Source organism: Artemia sp. Qi Xiang Cuo, chromosome 15 (genome assembly GCF_049724085.1).
Source record: "Artemia sp. Qi Xiang Cuo chromosome 15, ASM4972408v1, whole genome shotgun sequence".
Classification (NCBI taxonomy): Eukaryota; Metazoa; Arthropoda; class Branchiopoda; order Anostraca; family Artemiidae; genus Artemia; species Artemia sp. Qi Xiang Cuo.
The window spans coordinates 59357279-59379306 of NC_142808.1; the positions used below are offsets into that span (position 1 = coordinate 59357279).

General features: G+C 34.7%; 1 protein-coding gene across 2 annotated transcripts in view; it reads left to right on the forward strand.

Annotated features, from left to right (window-relative positions):
- Positions 1-1470: 1470 nt before the first annotated feature.
- The window catches only part of LOC148943923 (inactive pancreatic lipase-related protein 1-like), a 144706-nt gene continuing 124148 nt past the window's right edge, over positions 1471-22028 (forward strand). The window contains exons 1-2 of one of the 2 annotated variants that reach the window (XM_089101913.1): positions 1471-1734; positions 18678-18828. In XM_089101913.1, coding sequence (XP_088958039.1) covers positions 1671-1734; positions 18678-18828 — 215 coding nt within the window. In that variant the 5' untranslated portion in view covers positions 1471-1670. Of the gene's footprint in view, positions 1735-5454; positions 5531-18677; positions 18829-22028 lie in introns of those variants that run through there. The other variant, XM_089101914.1, reaches the window with a different exon arrangement.

Consider the following 22028-nt stretch of genomic DNA (forward strand, 5'->3'; position numbering starts at 1 on the left):
ATTTAAATGAAAATAACACCATCAGATTCAGGGCACGGAAATTCGAACAAAACTTAAAAGTTCTAGTGCCTTTCTTGAGTGACCGAAAAGATTGGAGGGCAACTAGGCCCCTTTTCTTGCCACCTTTTCCCCCAAAGTTGTCCAATTATAATTTTGAGACAGTTATTTTGTTCAACATAATCAAAAGGCCAAATAACTATGGCTTTTGAGATAGCATGACCCCCCACAGCCCCAGGGGAAAGGATGTTAAGTTATAAAATGCGCAAATTGTTTACGCAAGGGAAGTATGCATACAGTTTTGGATGGGGGGGGGGGAGTTTTCGACTGGGGGTTTTCCCTGAAGGAGTTTTTACTACGGGGAGTTGCTTGTTTTTTTCTGGCGGGTTTTTGTTTTCCACGGTAAATTTTCATCCGGGGGAATTTGCTAGAATTCTTATATAAAATTATTTTTATATGTATTGCAAACTCTTTGCCGACTCAAATTTTACGCGTGGAGATGTTAAGGGTAATTTTCATCGAAATTAAATTGTCGAGAGGATTTTACCGTGGGAAGGGGTGATTTTTGCGGGAAGGTGGAACCAGATTTTCTGAGATCATTTAATAAATGATCAGAAATTAAATTAAAAAAAAAAGTTTTTCAACTAAAAGTAAGGAGCAAAATTAAAACTTAAAACGAACAGAAGTTATTCCGAATATGAAAGGGGCTGTCCCCTCCTCAACGTTTCGCTCTTTGCGCTAAATTTTGAATTTTGTCCCAATTCTTTAAGAACAACTTTTGAAACAATTTAATTAGAACAATAAGAAGCTTTCTTAAAAGTACAACAATCTTTAGCATGAATAGCGAGGTGTTGAGGAAGAGGCAATCCCCCTCATGTACGTAACAATTTCTGTTCATTTTAAGTTTTAATGTTGCTGCTTACTTTAAGTTGAAAAACTGTTTTTTTCAACTTTAATTACAGATAAGAAACTGATGTCATATTCTTGTAAGCTATTTTGGTGTTTATAGACTAAAATGGACACATTATGCATGGATACGGACCGGTGGACCCCAATATTCAGAATCAGCACTGTCGATTACCCCATAAACTCCACAAACCAACTGCAGCAGATGTGTGCCACCAAACCGTTTTGTAGTGATTCCCAGCCATGGATCACATAACACCAACAAGAACAGTTCAGTGTCACGTTCGAGATATAGCCGAACATATTGATGAACAGGCCAAGCAGGATTTACTATCAGATCAAACAGGATTAAGGACAGAATTAGCATAGCAGTTTATGAAACCACATTCTCTATTGTAACAAACTGTTCTAAAATGAAAATATCTTTACTCCAAACGTCACTCTATATTCCTATTTTATCTGATTATGATCTGCAGCCCAAAAAGGCTTACCCTGATATATATTATATACATGCAAATATATCTCTCCCCCCGTCCCCAGTTACAATCATAATATTAAACACTAGTGTTTAAGTACGATGTATAGGCAATCAAACAATTTTTAATTATAAAATCAACTATCTAATTTTTTTTCACGGGTTTAGCTTCAGGGCAAATGGTCGCAGTAAAATCAGAACCCTTATAATGTTGGATTTACGGCATCCATTCTGTTGGGTAGAATGAGTGAATAGGGATGGGAGAAGCAAAGAGTGAAGAGAGATGTGAAAAATGGCTTGGTATGATATTGCAGCGGTTGCATTTGGAGTTATTGGAAGTATTCTGCAATTATGGAGTGAGTTCTGTTTCTTTTTTTTACTAAAAAAAAATAACACGACGTAGTATTTAAAGTCTATGTCAGAATTAGATACGCACTACGTTTAAATTTTTAAGGGGGTAAGGGATAAAGATCCTCCAGACCCATTGCTGGTACTTAGAGCGTCAAATCTCCGTTTCAGTTGCTGTTTTTTTTTACTGGGACGAGTAGCAAGCTTGTCGCCCAACCTCGCTGCAGTGGGGATCGAACCCTGGGCCCTGTGTTGCCAAGCAGCTCATTAATCTTGTGCTACAACAGATTAAGGAGGGAGGGAGGGTGGTAAAATCCCGACAAAATAGCTAATATTTACTATTAGAAAATCCTTGACTCCAAATATTTGAGACTAATTGGGCTTTAGTATTTTCATTTTTAAAATCCAAAATAGTAATTAAATCATAACTCCAATCTAATAAAATTGAGAGTGGTTCAAGAGGGTAAGCAGAATAAACGTTTTTTTTTATTTTATTAATCAGTAAACTAGGTGGAAATTTTGGTAGAAGCAATTGCTATGTTTTCTCTCACTAAATGACTGGCTAATTATACTATGTTCCCTGACCCCCCCCCCCTTACCTCAAAGAGAATTTGTATTTGGATGCCCCTGTGGAATGAAATTCTGACATTTCGTAACGGACTACGTGATCAAATTGTTATCACGTGTAACTCCTGGACAAAAAAAAGAAGACAATTGGACAAAACAGTCCAATCAAAAAAGAGATAAAAAAAGAGATCAAAACAGAGAAAAAAAAGAGATAAAAAAAAACAAAAAAGATAACAAAAAAGAGAACAAAAAAGAGAACAAAAAAGAGATCAAAAAAGAGAACAAAAAAGAGAACAAAAAAGAGATCAAAAAAGAGAACAAAAAAGAGAACAAAAAAGAGAACGAAAAAGAGATCAAAAAAGAGAACAAAAAAGAGATCAAACTTGTGCATTAAAAATATTCTTTAATTCTGTTGTTTTATTTATGTTATGCAGTTTCGCTACCTAATCGCGTTACTCCTTATATCTAGAGAGAAAAATAGGGTAAAATTCTAGATTATGGATCTTCTGTTACCTTAGAAAGTCTTTAAGGTTGAAGGATGGTATAGGGAGGATTTCCAGCCTCAATCCCACCCCCTAATTGCTGTCCCTGTTTCTTAAGCAAGAATTTGGACTAAAAATCGTTTACTGGAGGTTCCATTCTTTTAGCGCAACAACTTTCAGGATTTTCCAAAAAGCCCTTTCTTTATCATTGTCATTTACAAAATTTTTTTACCAATATATATTAAAAGAATTAGATTTTTATGCTGATTCCAAATATATACGTTTCATTAAGTTTAGTCTTACCCATCAAAGGATACGAGCCAGTGAGAAATTTGCTGGATTTTCGAAAAAAAGGGAAAAGCACCCTCTAAAAGTCATAGAATCTTTATGAGAATCACAACATCAAATTCAGCATATCAGAGAACCACACTGTATATGTTTCAAGCTCCTATCTGCAAAAATGTGGAATTTTAAAAAAATTTTCCCATAAGAAAGATGACGGAAACGTGTTTTTTTTTCTCAGGGGTGATCGTATCTAACCCGTGGTCCTAGAATATCTTGAGAGACCTCATTAGAACGAACATTAAAGTTCTAGTGCCCTGTTGAAGTGACCAAACAACTGGAGGGCAACTAGGCCCTCTCCCAATGCCCTTTTTATCTGAAAATCATCCGATCAAAGATTTGAGATAGTCATTTTGTTCAGCATAGTTGAAAGGTCGAATAAATATACCTTTAGAGATTTTATGCCCCCCCCCCCCATAGCCTCCGGGGAAAGGTCTTTAAGTTACAAATTTGGCAATTGTTTATGTGTAGTATTTGCTATTGGGAAGTATGCATACATTTTTCGGGTGAGGGGGCGGGATTTTCCGCACAGGTGGGATTTTCCACGGGGACAATTTTTCGTGGGGAGGGAAGTTTTCAGAGGGTAAATTTTTCAGAGAATGTCTTGAACTGGGGAAATTTGCCAGAATTCCTGTACGAGATTCTTCTTATGTCTTGCTTTCTCTTTGTCGATTCAATTTTACGAGTGGAGAAATTAAGGGTAAGTGCACGGGGTAAATTTTCACCGGGATTTAATTGTTTGGGCAGCGGTTCTCAAACTTATTAAGACATTGTACCCCTTTTTACCATAAAACATTTTAGGTACCCCTTCTCAGTTACCCATAGGCCTACTAAGCAAACTATAGCTAAAATAGGAATAAAATTACCAGTCCTAGAGTTAAAGGGTCGTTTTATTTTTTTGTTGGGTGGGCTCGTACTTCCTACAAATATTTTCGTACCCCCAAGGGGTATGCGTACCACAGTTTGAGAATCACTGGTCTAGATAATAAATCGTTCAGAAGGAGGAACTTTTTGGCCCATGTGTTGCGAGATTTCCTAGCATTATTTAAGAAACGATCAGAAATTAGATAATAAAAAACAAATTTCAACTAAAAGTAAGTATCAACATTAAAACTTATGACGAACAGAAATTTTCACGTATATGAGGGGGGTTGCTCATCCTCAACACCTCGCTCTCTACGCTGAAGTTTGAATTCTGTCTCAATTCTTTAAGAATGACTCCTGAGTTCTTTTAATTTAAACAATAAGGAGCTTTTTTTAAAAGTAGCCTACTAAAAAAAAACTTTAGCGTAAAAAGAGAGGTATTAAGGAGGAGCAACCCCCATCATATACGTAATAATATCTGTTCGTTTTAAATTTTAGTGTTGCTCCTAACTTTCAGTTGAAAAAACTTGTTTTCCATCTAATTACATACAGTTAATCTACCTCATTTCTACGTATTTTGCAAGCAGAATACTTACAATATAACCTCTCCTATTTCCAAATTTTAAGGTCCACTTATTTCTTATTTTCTAAGTATTTTTTTTTTACATTTCTCGCTGTTTTTTTTATATTTGCACAATTTGAGTTTTTTTAGCATCCTAAAATTGTCTAATTATTGAGGGAAAAGATGAATTTCTCTCTTAAAGTCAAAAATTTCTTTTCCCGCTCACTGGTGTGAATTTCAAAAAGGTAAACACGTGTGTTTAAAAGGTAATTCTTTCCAGTGTGGTTTCTTCTGGAAGTAGTTTACCTTGAACAGAGCAAGCTCTTTTTTTCTTTCTCTCTTTCGTTCTCTTTTCTCTCTTTTTCCTTTTTTTATCCCCCACCTCAGCTCGTAGTTCTGGAAAGATGGGAATGAGGCAATCTTGAAGACACATCCATTTTAAGAAGCCTAAGGGTGAAGGATGATTCTACTTTAATCTACTTTATTACTACTCTAATCTACTTTACCCTTCTTTCATTTACTTTAATATTACATTAGGCTACTTTAATCTCTTACTTTAATCATTTTCCTTTGACCCATCAACCGAATGGTTCTTAACTAGCGACATGTTTTCCACTAATTCAATTGTATCTAGTTCGCATCTACTTACTATTTTATCCCCCCACCTCCTTTCTTTGGACCATGGAAGCATTAAGATGCTAGTAAACATTAATGTTAAGTACAATGAATCGACAATTAAATAAATTACGATTGAAATATCAGCTATCTTGATTTCTTGTCACGGGTTTAGCTTCAGGGACAATGGTCGCAGTAACTAGTATTAAATTTGCGGAATCAAATATATCTAATAAAATTCTAAGTGTTCTGCTTAGAATGGGTCAGTAGGGATGGAAAAAGCAAAGACTGTAGGAGTGTGGGGAAAAATGGATTGGTACGAAGTTGTAGTTATTGCTTTTAGAGTTTTTGGAAGTATGTTGCAGCTATGGGGTGAGTTCAACATCAGTAGTTTTTGGGCGCTATTTTGTTTATTTTCATGTTCAATTTAATTAATTTATGGGCAAATTTAGGCTCAATTTCATTAGCTTTTGGGTGCAGTTATTTTCAATTTCATAAGTTTGGGGCACGAGTTTAGGGCATGTTCAATTTCATTATTTTTAGGGCATAATTATGCTCAATTTCATTAGTTTTGGGGTGCAGTTGTGTTCACATTCATGTTCAATGTCTCTAGTTTTTTGGCACAGTTATGTTAAATTCCATGCTGGAACTATGAAGTGAGCTTGATACCATTTGTTTTCTGAGTAAATTTTATCGATTTCTTTTCTTTTACAAAAAAATAATTAAATGAAATAAAAATCCTCTATAAATTTTGAGAGAAAGCAAGTGGACCAATTTTTTTTACGGGGAGGGGAGGTGTAAGATCAGGATGCATATCTTATGCCAAATTATGGCAATCTTGGTGCAAGACTTTTTCAGTCAAACACAATTATGGCAAAAGAATAATAATAGAATTATTCAAATCTTCATTCAACATTCTTTCAAAAAACAGCATTCATTATCATAATAGATAAGTCCTACCCCTTCCCCCTTAGGCCCTTAATTCCTTAATATTGCCCTAGAATAAAGCATAATATGTGAAATAATTATGAACTCGTTTTTGTGTATTATTTTGTACTTATTTCTCATCGACAAGGCCTATATAAGGCCGATTTTTGTTAAGAAAAAGAAAAGACGCAGAAAAAAAGTTTGTTGATTTTTTATCGTTTCTATTGTTACAGTTTCCATTGTGAGGCATCTGTTAAAAAGAACTAAGTAAAAAGGAGAATATTAACGATATTTTACGTAACGTTCACCACTATTTGCAAATTTCGCTTTATGATAGGGGGTCCAAGTCCAGGATACTTTTTCTTCAAAATAAAAAAAAATAGCCTTATTTAGCTAATTAACATAATTAACATAATTCTTAATTTAAGATCAAATCTTCAAAACCTCTTATTTTAAAAATGAAAATGTCTTAAAATTAAATTATAATAGCAATTTTCAGCGGTTGATCTACCCCCCCCCCCCCGTACCTAGCTCAGATGCACTTTCCCTTTGTCCAATTTTGGTAACGTAAATATTGATAACGTTTGGACCTGAATATAAGATTTTAATCCTTTTGAAGTAGGGGGGGGGGGCAGCGGTCTGGTTCAAACAAAATTAAAAATCATTAGATTCTTCCTTTATTAGTAGCTAGATAGCTATTAATAGCAGTGGAATAAAGGTGATTCATGTTCTTATATTCAATTGTCAAAGCCTCGTATTTCAAATGATATTTCTCTTCTCAGTGGGGAACCCAGCCTTCCTATTCCTCCCTCTTTATTGGATGTTGTTTGTTTTTGTGAACTTCCTATATTGTTTATACGAATTCTTATGGAAAACAGACCGCCTCGCTCTTTCCCCTAAAGTTTTTTATTGTTTTGGAAATTAGAGTTGTGAGAAAGAGTAAAACTTTAGCGCAAAGAGCGAGGCGTTGAGGAGGGGACAGCCTCTTTCATATATGGAATAATTTATGTTCGTTTTAAGTTTTAATGTCGCTCCTTACTTTTAGTTAAAAAACTTGTGGTTTTTTATTTAATTTCTGAACGTTTTTGAATGAATGTAGGTTTTGAATTTGGCTCACAGTACATGAATAATTAAAACGAAATTTGGTTATTAATTTTACTTTTTTTTAACTAATAACCTTATAATAACCCAAGTTTGATTTTTGTTCCAATTATTTAAGAATGACTCTTGGATCACAAAGGCTGTTTAATTCGAATAACAACCTCTTTTAGAAGTTAAAAAAAACTATAGCGTAAGAGCGGGTTATTGAGAAGACGCAACCCCCCTTATATATGTAATATTTTTTGTTCGTTTTAAGTTCTAACGTTGCTCCTTACTTTCAGTTGAAAAAACTTATATTATTATTTAATATGTGATTGTTTTTCAAATAATGCTGGGAAATCCGGCGCCCCCTTCATAAAAATTCTCTTCCCCCATGAAGAATTCCTCCATGGAAAGATACTCCCAAGTAAAACCCCTCCCCCCAACACCCTCCAGAAAAAATTCCCTCCTGGAAATGTCTGTATACTTCCCAATAACCAATACGATATGTAAACAATGGGCAAGGTTCATAACTTGCAGCCCTTCTTTTGGGGACTGCAGGGGATTAAGTCGTCCTCAAAGACATAGGTATTACATTTTTCGACCATGCTGAACAAAATGGCTATCTCAAAGTTTTTATACAGTGACTCTGTGATCCAGTGACTTTTATCCAGTGGAAATACTTGTGCGTGGGAGACGGCCTGGTTGCCCTCCAATTTCTTGATCACTTAAAAAGAGCCCTAGAGCTTTTAATTTCCGTTTGAATAAGCCCTCTTGCAACATTCTAGGACTACTAGGTCGATACGATATCCCATGGAAAAAAAAACAAACACGCATCCGTGATCTTTCTTCTAGCAGAAAATACAAAATTCTACATTTTTTCCGGTACGAAATTGAATCTTAATTAGTGGCGTTCTCTTATACACTGAATCTCATTATGTGATTTTCATTAAGATTCTATTACTTTTGGGGGGTTTTCCCCTTTTTTCGAAAAGAAGGCAAATTTTCTCATGCTCATAACTTTTGATGGGTGAGACTAAATTTGATGAAACCTATATATTTAAAATCAGCATAAAAATAAAATTCTTTTGAGGTATCTATTGATATCCAAATTCTGTTTTTTAGAGTTTCGGGTAGTATCGAGCCGTGTCGCTCCTTACTTACAGTTTGTTATCACGAACTGTTTGATATGCAGGAGAACTTGGGAGGAATAATAATGCTTGGATTTAATTAGCTTTGCGAGACAGCTTTTTCAGTTTCATGCAAGCTATGATGGTAAAAGTTAAAATTCGGTTAGATTGTGTTAGTTTTTGTTAGGTTAGATAGGAAATTTGGTTATAAATATCAGAAATGGGTTAAAAACCTAAGCTAACTTAACCCAACCTAGCCAAACCTAAGCTGTCATCATGTAACCTTGCATTAAATTGAAAATGTTGACTGGCAACGTCTAGTTAATCTAAGGAGGAAAAGGGTATTTTGGACATTCACCGGTGAATATATATATATATATATATATATATATATATATATATATATATATATATATATATATATATATATATATATATATATATATATATATATATATATATATATATATATATATATATATATATATATATATATATATATATATATATATATATATATATATATATATATATATATATATATATATATATATATATATATATATATATATATATATATATATATATATATATATATATATATATATATATATATATATATATATATATATATATATATATATATATATATATATATATATATATATATATATATATATATATATATATATATATATGTATATATATATATATATATACATTTTGATATACATTTTGAGAATTGGCTTAACCAAGATAGAGTTGCAGGAAAAAATATAGAGGAAAATAAAAAAGTTTGTGATACCTTGGATGTGAGGTTTTGTTTTGTGAGGAGAAATTAGCGACAGTACTAAAAGGATTAAAAATAATAAGGCTATAGGTGCTGATAGGGTGGTAAAAGATTTTCTTAAATATTGTGGCTCTGAGGTTTGAAATAAGTTACTGAAGATTATGAATATGATTTCTGAAAAAGGGAAAGTACCAAACGATTTTAAGAAAACCTTAATTAAGCCACTTTATAAGAAAGGTGATAAAACTGAGTGTGGTAATTATCGAGGCATTAGTCTGGTCTCCGTAGGTAGTGAATTACTTAGTAATATGATACTTTTTAGACTGAGAGATGCCATAGACAAAGTTTTAAGAGAAGAGCAGTGCGGTTTTAGAAAAGGTAGAGGATGTATCGACCAAATTTTCACTCTTAGGCTAATAATTGAGCAGTTCCTGAGTTTTCAAACACCTTTAGTCCTCATTTTTATAGATTATGAGCAAGCGTTCGATTCTGTTGATAGAAGAGCTTTAGTAAAGGTTTTCTCCTTGCATGGTATACCAGACAAATACATTAAAGTGATTAGTGCTATGTACGAGAATAGCACTGCTGCGGTTAAGGTAGGAAATTAGGTTAGCAGCTGGTTTTGTATTAAATCAGGAGTTAAGCAGGGTTATGTTCTATCCCCGTTTATATGGATTTTTTAATGGACTTTGTTTTAAGCAGCACAAGAATGGCAATGAGAGACCACGGAATCAAGGGGGGAGAATAAGTCTCATGGAGTTAGATTATACTGATGATTTAACCATCCTAGATGAAAGTCTGAGCAAAATGAATGAACTTTTAGAGGTTTTGCGAGTTCAGGGTGCTAGAACTGGTTTGAAAATTAATGTTAGGAAGACTAAGTCACTAAGGCTAGGAGTAAGTGAAGATGAAAAGGTGACGTTGGGTAATGAAAAGATTGATCAGGTGGGCAGCTTCACTTACCTTGGTAGTATTATTAGTAAAGATAGTGGGAGCAGTGAAGATGTTAAATATAGAATAGCCAAGGCTCAGGGTGTTTTTTCACAGTTAAAAAAAAGTCTGGAAGAATGGGAAAATAAGTCTGCCAACCAAGATTACAATATTAGAAGCTACATTGATGACAGTGGTCAAATATGACTCTGAAGCATGGGCGCTGCGAAAAGTAAATGAAGGTTTGCTAGATGTTTTCCAGAGAAATTGCCTAAGGATTGTTCTGGGTACACGGCTGACTGACCGTATTTCAAACAATAGGCTATACGAAAAATGTGGTTCAATACCGCTCTCTAGGGCTATAATGAAAGAAGGGTTGAGGTGGCTAGAGCACGTTGTGCGGATGAAGGATGACAGAATGCCGAAGATTGTTCTTTTCGGCCAACCATCTAGGGCTAAACGGAAAACAAGTCCTCCCCGTCTGGCGTGGGAGGGCGTCATAAAGAAAGATTTAAAGGCAATGGGAAATTCATGGGCGGGTGTAAAAAGGGAGGCTTTGAATAGATTGGGGTGGAGGAGGGGCGTGCCTAGCTGTGTTGGCCTCGGGTGGCTTGGTGCTGTGGTGAGTTGTTAGTAGTAGTAGTAGTAGTAGTAGTAGTAGCATAGATGTATGTCATTGTTGACTCTGCAGCTAATGGGTTGTCTTGCTATCAGATGTCATTCTAAGGTCTGCCCAAAGTATGGTTCGGCAAAAAAGTAAGCAAAATGTTCTTCTTGCAGCCTCTGAACCGTATTTTGAAGCCGGAATAAGACGCAACGATTGAAATAAGGCTAGACTAAGACATAATATAGGTTATGACAAAAAAGAGGTTATTATTAACCACTGATAAATTGACAAAAGATTGCGAACCCTGGGTTCACACAGCTCTGTTTTTTTCTAAAACAAAACTCTTCATGCATAGCAAACGCAGCAAACGCAGCAAAATTACATTTCTTAACCGTTTAACTGTTTAACTGTTTAACCGTTTATCTTTTCTTTCTACCTATTAAAGTGCAAACAACGGAAACAAATTGAGTAAGAAACAAAAGTGTAAATTGAGTAAGAAACATTTTTTAATCTAAAAAATGTTACTGCTAAACGCATAGGTTCTTATGTTTTGTTTTTTTTTCATTTAGTTTTTTTTTTGTCTATATATTTCAAAACTTAAACTTAAACTGTATGTATATATATATATATATATATATATATATATATATATATATATATATATATATATATATATATATATATATATATATATATATATATATATATATATATATATATATATATATATATATATATATATATATATATATATATATAAACAACAAAAGTACGAAGAACAAAAGGGAAATCTTTTTGTAAGACAGTGGAGATAATTTGAATGAATATTTCGGCCCTATGTCCAAGGGCCGTCCTCAGCAAGACAAAAATATATAAAGAAAAAAGACTCACAACAACATGCGACCAATAAAACCAAAAAGTGGAAATTTTTTCAAAACAATCCTAGCATCATTACTTCAGCGAAGTTCAACCAGGACTCCTGGTTGAACAGGACTCCTGGTGAGTCCTGGTTGAACTTCGCTGAAGTAATGATGCTAGGATTGTTTTGAAAAAAATTTCCACTTTTTTGGTTTTATTGGTCGCATGTTGTTGAGAGTCTTTTTTATTTTATATATTTTTGTCTTGTTGAGGACGGCCCTTGGACATAGGGCCGAAATATTCATTCAAATTATCTCCACTGTCTTACAAAAAGATTTCCTTTTGTTCTTCGTACTTTTGTTTTTTGTGATGGAAAGGCAGTGTGGTCTTCGTCGCTATTTTTATATATATATATATATATATATATATATATATATATATATACGTTTTCTTCCTGCATATTCTTCCATATCTTCCTATTAACTTTTTCTCTATTTCCGCCATTTCTCAAGGTATGAGACAAGCACGTTTGCATTCAACTCCTTTTCCTCATCCCTCCCTATTTCCACAACTTTATTTTAACTATTTTTATTTTATTTTTACTGAAGAAATATAAATATTTTTAGTTTTTGACTTTAATAAATCAAATAATATTAACATTTTGATTGCTATATATCAGTATAAGTATATTAAACTGACGATGCACATTCATTTGTATTTTTTCAGTAAAGTGCATATTATGTTCTGGTCTTGGGAAGGCAAAGGGCTTTTGAGCCCTACTCATGTTAATTTCCGCTCGTTTTGAGTTTGACTCGGTTATTTATTGTACTTTCTGTTCGGTTCTGGTTTCATTTATTTATCGATGTCGATTTGTGGTAGTTTCACGCTTGGTAGATATTGACTTTATTTTTGCTCAGTTTTGGTTTAATGGAGTTCTTTACTTTTCTTTGAAAAACCTATTTTGTGGAAAAATCGTTTTTAATTAATTTCTGTTCGTTTTATATTGACATAGTCTTTTCAGGGAAAAACAAAATAATATTTAAATCTTTTCGTTTTTTTAAGACTTTATGGTTTGGCCTGCTATTTGTATGCTGGAGAAAAAATTTCAGCAAATTTTAACAACATACACCCTTTTAAAAACCTGGACAAAATAGTAGTGTTTAATATAGTTTCATACCTCCTCTAGTTGACCTTCAATAGAAAACTTCATGCCATTCGCAAAAAAATATGTTTACATTCATTGATAGATTGGATACATTTACGCTATTTGATTTGGTTACGCTGTTTGAACATAATACCCTCAGTCGTTCTTGGGATACTGCTGAGATGCCTTATTGGGAATTAGCATTAACGTAGTGCATTTTGATTTAATCTTAAGGCAACATTTAGTTTTTAAACATAATGGGCAAATGGGAAGGTGGGCGTGGGAGGGGGTATAGCTGCCTTCCGATCCCTTTCGCCTTATAAAAAGGGCACTGGCCCATTCTATTTTAAATAGAATGAGCCCTTTTCGAAGCTCCTACGACAACTCCTTCGATTCGAAGTGCCCTGGTCTAAACAAAAAAAATAAAAATACATTCTACCTGCATCAATCTTTACTATAAAAATGTCAAGCTTTCCAATCCCTTTCGACTATTAAAAAGGGTTCTAGCCATTTCAATTTCCAATCGAATGAGCCGTTTTTGAAATTTCTACAACAACGCTTTCTATAAAAACCTTATATCCCCCAGGGCATAACTTACAACCTGAGGGCTTGAGGGCTGCCCTGAGGGCTGTGAGGGGGTTGTCATCCTCAAAAAAATACTTTCCGGACCTTTTAACTATGTTAAACAAAAAGGCTATCTCAAAATTTTGATTGGATGGTCTTGGGAAAATGGTGGGCGTGAGAGGGTGGCTACTAGCCCTCCAATCACTTTCGGCTATTAAAAGGGCACTAGCCGTTTAAATTTCCGATCGAATGATTCCTTTTTGAAGTTTCTACGGCAACACGATCTATAAAAAAAACTTTGTATACCCCAAGGGCATAACTTACAACCCTTGCCCTCAGGGCTGTGGGGGGAGTGTCATCCTCAAATACATAATTTCCGGACTTTTTAAATTCGTCGAACAAAATGTCTATCTCAAAATTTTGATTGGATGTGTTTGGGGAAATGTTGGGTGTGAGAGGGGTGTAAGTTATCCTCTAATCACTTTCGAATATTAAAAATGGCACAAACCCTTCTAATTTCCAGTCGAATGAGTCTTTTTTGAAGTTTCTACAACATCACAATCTATGAAAACCCTATATGCCCCCAGGGCATAACTTACAACCCTTGCCCACAGAGCTCTGAGGGGGTTATCATCCTCAAAGACCTGATTTCTAAGACTTTTAACTACGTTGAACAAAATAGCTATCTAAAAGTTTTGATTGGATTTGTTTGGGGAAAAGGTGGGCGTGAGAGGGGTTACTTGCCCTCAAATCACTTTTGACTATTAAAAAGGGCACTAGCCCTTTGAATTTCCAATCGAATGAGCCCCTTTTCAAGTTTCTACGACAAAGCTGTCAATAAAAACCTTATATGCCCCCAGGGCATAACTTACAACCCTTACCCTTAGGACTGTGCGGGGGGGGGGGGGGGGAGTGTCAAACACACAGATAAAAGTTCCGGCCCTTACAACAACTTCTAAAAAAATGGGTATATCAAAATTTTGATTGTATGTGTTTGGACAAATGTTGGGCGTGGAAGGGGGCGTTAGTTGCCTTCCAATCACTTTCGACTATTAAAAAGGGCACTAGCCATTTCAATTTCCAATCAAATCGGCCCTTTTTGAAGTTTCTACGACAACGCTTTCTATAAGATTCTTAAATGCCCCCAAGGCATAACTTAAAACCCTTGCCCTGAGAGCTTTGGGGGGGGGGGAGTTGGTTGTCATCCTCAAAGACCTAATTTCCAAAACTTTAAACTACGTCGAACAAAATGGCCATCTCAAAATTTCGATTGGATGTGTTTGGGGAAAAGGTGGATGTGTGAGAGGGGTTAGTTGCCCTCTAATTACTTTTGACTATTAGAAAGGGCACTAGCCCTTTCAATTTCCAATCGAATGAGCCCTTTTTGAAGTTTCTACGAAAAGGCTTTCTATAAAAAGCATATATGCCCCCACGGCATAACTTACAATCCTTGCCCTGGGGGTTTTGAGGGAGTGTACTCCTCAAAAACATAATTTTTTATCTGAAAGTCAACTACGCTGAACAAAATGGTTATCTCAAAATTTTGATTGGATGTGTTTGGTGTAATGGTGGGTGTAGAAGGGGTGTTAGTTGCCTTCCAATCACTTTCGACTATTAAAAAGGGCACAAGCCACTCCAAATTCCAATTGAATGAGCCCTTTCGGAAGTTTCTACGACAACTCCTTCGATACGAAGTGCCCTGATCTAAAGAAAAAAAATAAAATAAATAAATAATACATTGTGCCAATATCGTTCTTTACTTAGGCAGCGCGATTGCGCTCCCTATGATTCAATAGAAAAAACAAGTTTTTTCTTAACTGAAACTAAGGATCGACATTAACACAGAAAACGAACAGAAATTATTCTGTACATGAAAGGGGATGTCCTTTCCTCAACACCTCGCTCTTTACACTAAAGTTTTTTGTTGTTTTATAAAGCAGAGTTTTAAGAGAGAGTCAAACTTTAGCGTAAAGAGCGAGGCGTTGAGGAGAAGACAACCCCTTTTATATACGCAATAATTTCTGTTCGTTTTCAGTTTTAATGCCACTCCTTAGTTTCAGTTAAAAAAAAATTATTTTTGTTATCTAGTTTCTGACCGTTTTTGAATTAATGCAGCTTTGATTTTTGCTCACCGTACATAAATAACTATAACAAAATTTGAATATTAATTTCACTTTTTTTGTGGCTATATGGCTTTCTCGAAATTTCAATCTGACGTTACTTACGAATTAACTTACGTAACGAACTTCTATATTCGTAAGTTTTATTACGTATATTAGGGGATTCACCCCCTAGTCAATACCTTGCTCTTTACGTTGAAGTTAAAATTGTGCTCCAATTCTTTAAGAATGACCCATTAATCACAAAGACCGTTAATTAGAATAAATAGCTCTGAAGAAAGTACAAAAAAAAAATTCAGCGTAAAGAGTGGGGTAATGATTAGGGGGCGAACCCAATCATACAATTAATAATTTCTGTTTATTTTAAGTTTCAATGTTGCTCCTTACTTTCATTTGAAACTATTGTTTTTTTGTATTTAATTTTTGATCGTTTTTTTTTAATAATGCTGGGAAGTCCTTCCAATAAAGTCCTTCATAGCAATGTCCCTTCCCCCATGAAAACTTCATCCATGGAAAGTTCCTCCCTCGCAACCCCCAACCTCTCCCCCCTAGTACCAGAAAACATAACCCCTGAAAAATTCTGTATTTTTCCCAGTAACCAACACTATATGTAAACATTGGGTAAAGTTCATAACTTGCAGACCTTCCCCCGGGGACTGTGGGGGATTAAGTCATCCTCAAAGACATAGTTATTATATTTTCTGACCATGTTGAGCAAAACTCAAAATTTGATCGGGGTCATTTTGATCAGGTGACTTTGGGAAATAAATGAGCATGGGAGGGGGGCCAAGTTGCCCTCCATTTTTTTTTTTGTTCACTTAAAAAGGGCACTAGAAATTTTAATTTCCGTTTGAATGAGCCTTTCCGTAAATTTCTAGGACCACTGGGTCGATACGATCACCCTGGGAAAAAATAAACAAAAATCAAATAAACACGCATCCGTGATGTTCCTCCTGGCAAAAAATATAAAATTGAACGTTTTTGCAGATAAGAGCTTGAAGCTTCTATAGTAGGGTTCTATGATACGCTAAATCTGATGGTTTGATTTTCATTCAAGTTCTATGACTTTTAGGGGATGTTTCTCCCTTTTTTCTAAAATAAGGAAAATTTTCTCAGGCGTGTAACTTTTGATCGTAAGACTAAACTTGATGAAACTTCTATATTTGAAATCAGCATAAAAATTGATGCATCTTGATGCATCTATAGGTTTTGAAATTCCAGTTTTTAGAGTTTCGGTTACTATTGAGCCGGGTCACTCCTTACTTACAGTTCGTTACTACGAGCTTTTTGACGTCGGCCGAGTGAAAGAAAGTACTCCATTCACCAGATTTGGGTTTTCGTGGAATAGTCCAGTTCAAATTCGTAATATTTTTTATTCTGGCAAAAAGTCAAAGAAAAAAATTCAAGCATTAGCGTAAAGAGTGGGGGCTGATGGTGGAAAAGACCCCTTCGTAAACAGAATAATTTTTGTTCGTTTTAAGTTTTAACGTCGTTGCTAACTTTCAGTTTTAATACTTGTTTCTTATGTTTAATTTCTGACCTTTTATCAAATTATACCCCTCCTCTGCCCACTCAAGTCCCCTCCCCTTTGTAAGGCTACCCCTGGAAAATTCTTCCGAAAACTTTCCTCCCCAAGGAAAAAAAATCCCCGGTGACAATCCCCCCACTGCAGAAAATGCCCCCCCCCCCCAAAAAAAGGAAAAAAATTGTATATTTTCCAATAGTAAATGCTATATTGGAACAAACGACAAATTAGGTAACTTGCAGCCAACGATGCTGAGCCAAATGGTTATTTCAAAATTTCGATCAAATGACTTTGGGAAAGAAAGGAACGTGGGGGGGGCTATTTCCCCTCCAATCCTTTTGGTCACTTAAAAATTGAAAATAAACACTTAAAAACACAAATAAACAAGCACCCGTGTTCTATCTTCTGGCCAAAAAATGCAAAATCAAATTTTTTTGTACATAGGAGGTTGAAACTTGAACAATAGTATCCCCTGATATTCTGAATCTGATGGTGTGGTTTTCATTGAGATCGCTTGACTTTTTGGGGGTGTTTCCCACCTTTTTTCAAAAATCATAAGAATTTTCTCAGGCTCGTAGCTTTTGGAGGTAAGACTTAACTTAAACAACTCTATATATTTGAAATCAGTCTAAAAATTCAATTCTTTTATGTATCTATTGATATTAAAATTCTTATTTTCAGGGTCACTTCTTATTTTCAGGAGTCACTTCTTATTTACAGTTCGATACCATGAACTGTTTAAAAACACTTATCAAGACGGGGCTAAAACACGAATGGTCTGTTGTCTGGGGCTTACTTAATACCGGGTATGTACCCAGGGGGGGAGTCTGTTTCCCTCCACCCAAAACTCATGACTTGAATCCAACGTGAAATCAACTTGAAATTAAGAGATTTTGATTTCAACGAAACCGTATATGTATTGTCCGTAATTATGTTTAATGGCGACTTAGTTGAATTTCATTCTGTTAGCTAGTTATAGGCGTTTTTATGACATTTCAAGGATCATAAAATGATAGTATTGTGATATTTTAGTGGCATATTCTGTATTTTTACATACCTAATATACTACAATAAGTTATCAAAACAAATCTGTAATCTATTTAATTAACGTCCGAAAATTATAAGTACATAGGAGGAAGGATAACTCCAAGAGAAGATTTAGCTCCAAACAGGAACATCTAACTACGATTGGTTGCCTTTCATCTTGGCCACCTCTATACTATTATGCTTTGTAGATTGTAACTTTTCTAGTTTCTAGCGGCTTTACTCCGTCGACTACACCTGATGAAATGGCTTAAAAGGTTAAAGATCTTTTCTAAGCTTGAAATTAATATAGAAAATTAAGTTGCAAATCAAATTAATATTTTTGCAAATTTTTAGTAGCATGGCATCATTTATTTAGTTATAAAAAAATATTACCACTTCAACGAAATTGTTAAAGTGCTAAGAAAACTAAGACATAGTGAAACGCACTTTAATCTAAAGCTGTTAAAGCCAATTACTCGTCTAAACCAAAAGGTCATTTATATGGTCTTGTTATGAATCGTCAGAGAGGGTCTGAGGGAGGTCTAAGAGTCAAATCCGTGCATACTCGCAAGGGAAATTGATCAATCACTTCCTGTCTCTGACTCTAATCACCTACTCTGTTTTTTAGAGTTTCGGTTACTATTGAGCCACATCACTCCTTACTTACAGTTCGTTACCACGACCTGTTTGATAAAAATGTATTGAAGGATTATGGTTCCTTACTTACTCAGCACTAGTGGGCTGCCTCTGATTGATTGCACTGCAATTCAATTGTATTTATTGGAATAATATTCACTGATTTAATTTATTTATTTTAGTACAAACATTACGAACAGGAAATCTACCAAATGCAGAGTTTTTATTATTTCCTGGCTCAGATGGCTTATTTCAGGTGGCCATTTACGACAATGAAGACTACCGTGTGCCATTCCACCCTACGCAGGATGTCAAGTTTCTACTCTACACTCCGTAAATATTATACTTTTGTTTTCTTTTTCCTTAATACTTTACTTTTGTTTTTCTATTTCCCAAAACTGTAACGTTCTACCTTCTGCAGGAGGTTAAAGAAGTACTGGGGTACAACGGCATGATGATGGCGGTTAAAACTGGGATGTAGTGAACATCTGTGGTAATACATTTTTTATCCCTAGGGTTCAACATTACTAGAATTTAATGTCTGGATGTTCTATGAGGTTGGCGTAATGTGAAAGAGCATGGGAGTGGGAGGAGGAGTCATACCTCCCTGGACCTCAATATATACACATTATTGCACTTCATGTAATAGCAATTGAATGGCCTTTATCATTGTTAGATCCTGGTCCATAATTTGGGGATTTTGATTTCGTCAAAAATTGCCAACACTGGTGAGCTATATTAAAATTTGAAAGGCGGGAAAAAGTCGTAACTAAGGATATAAAGGAAGTGGGCAATTTTTGGGCGAAAGTAAAAAGTGAAGCTCAGAACAAAGTGGCGTAGAGGAAAGGCATACGTTGCTTTTTTGACTCCGAGGCTAGGGATAGCTGCTATGCAAATTTTTTGGTTTTCTTTACAAATATATATATATATATATATATATATATATATATATATATATATATATATATATATATATATATATATATATATATATATATATATATATATATATATATATATATATATATATATATATATATATATATATATATATATATATATATATATATATATATATATATATATATATATATATATATATATATATATATATATATATATATATATATATATATATATATATATATATATATATATATATATATAAACTTCGTTTCATGCTTGTGATTACGAAAATAAACAAATTTTTTTGCTCAGGTCATGAAAATTAGTACTTTTTTCTAATGAAATGAATTAATTGTTTCAAGGGTCTTTTGTTAACCACGCCTTACGTAAAAAAAATTATAAACAAAATGAAGCTTTAAATGACGACTTTAAAATGAGTTTCTTGCTTAGGCGAAGGGCGAAGGGCAAAGGGGACGATTTTTTATTTTTATTATATTGATTCTACGAACTTGCATCGGCACCAACCCTATTTTTTAAGCGAAAAACAAACGCTTTAGCTTACAAAGCTTTTTCACGGCGAAAGAATTAAAACGACAACACAGGTTATTGCCTATGCAAAGATTTTTTCGCAAAGATTTGACTTTCTGTTTCCAGCCTTATTTCAAATCCTCCTGCACTGTATCTAAATTTATCTAAAGGACCGTCTTGCGATGAAAACATTTTTATTTGCGTGGCAAGAGCTTTAGCGCAGTGGGGCTAAAGCTTGATATGAACATTTTGTTCAACGTAGAAGCTTATACAAAATTTAAAGCTAATACATCTAAAGTTTATACAAAATTTCATTAACAGTCGTACCTTTCAGTTGAGGAATTGGGTTTAAAACCCTACTCAGCTTAATCTCTGCTCGTTTTGAGTTTGACTTATTTTAATTTCTGTTTGTTTTGGGTTTCATTTATTTATTGATACTGGTTTGTGATAGTTGTATGTTTGGTAGATTATTTGATTCTATTTTTGTTTATTTTTGGTTTAATGAAGTTCTTTACTTTTTTTCAAAAACTTTGTTTGCGCAAAAAGTTTGTGCAAAAAGTTTTATTGATTAATTTCTGTTCATTTTCTATTGACATAGTCTTTTTCAGGGAGAAAGACTGAGCCTCTTCCTAAGTTAAACAACCATCTCTTCCATAAGAACTTTTAAAACCCCCTGGGCATAGCTTACAACCCTTGCCCCTAATCTCTGGGGTTTGTTTCAACCCCAAAAGCCATGTTATATAATATCTAGACTATTTTGAATAGAATTTGAAATCTCAAAATTTCTGTTAGACTCATTGAGGGACAATATGACGTGTGTGTATGGGTGAGAGGGTAGCTACCCTCTAATCACTTTGACTCTTAAAAAGAGCACTAGAGCGTCTGATTACCAATCCAATGAGCCCCCTTTGAAGTTTATATGACCACACTTTCTATAAGAACCCTACATGTCTCCAGGGCATAACTTACAACCCTTACCCTGAGGGCTGGGGGGATTTTTTATCTTCAAAGACACAAATTCCAGACCTTTCTGATAGGCTTAACAAAATGGCTATATCAAAAAATTGATTGGAAGTGTTTGGGGAAATGATAGGCGTGGAGGTAGACATTTGCCCTCTGATTACTTTCGACTAATAAAAAAGCCACTAGTCCTCAAAATTTTCAATCGAACGAGCCCTTTTTGAAGCTTCTACGACATAACTTTCTATAAAAACGTTATATGCCCGAATGGCATAAATTATGACCCTAGTCATGAGGGCTATGGGGGGAGGTTTGTCATCCTCAAAGACATAATTTCCAGATCTTTCATCTACGTTGAACAAAATATTCATATCAAAATATTGATCCGAAATGTTTTGGGGAAATGGTGGACGTTGAGGGAAAGGGGATTCTCCTCTGATTACTTTTGACTATTCAAAAGAGCAATAGCCCTCTCATTTTACAATTGACCGAGCCCTTTTTGAAGTTTTTACGACAACACTTTCTATACGACATTATATGCCCCCAGGGCATAACTTACAACCTTAGCCCCGATGGCTGTTTGGGGTTGTCATACTCAAAAACATAATTTCCGGACCCTTCAACTACGTTCAACAAAATGGCTATATCAAAATGTTGATCGGAAGTGTTTGGAGAAATGATGGGCATGGAGGGGGAGGGGCATTCACCCTCCTATCGCTTTTGAATATTAATAAGGGCAGTAGCCCTCTCAATTCCCAATTAAATGAGTCTTTTTTGAAGTTTCTACGACATCGCTGGCAAAGACCTAATTTTCGGAACTTTCAACTACGTTGAACAAAATGTCTGTCTCAAAATTTCGATTAGATATGTTCGGGGAACTGATAGGCATGAGAGAAAGGTTAGATGCCCTCCAAGCACTTTTTACTATTAAATAGGATACTAGCGCTTTCAAGTTCCAATCGAATGAGCCCTTTTTGAAGTTTGTACGATAACGCTTTCTATAAAACCTTATATGCCCCCAGGGCATAACTTACAACCCTTGCGCTGAGGGCTGTTGGGTAGTGTCATCCTCAAAGACATAATTTCCGGAATTTTCAACTAAATTGAACAAAATTGCTATCTCAAAATTTTTATTGGAT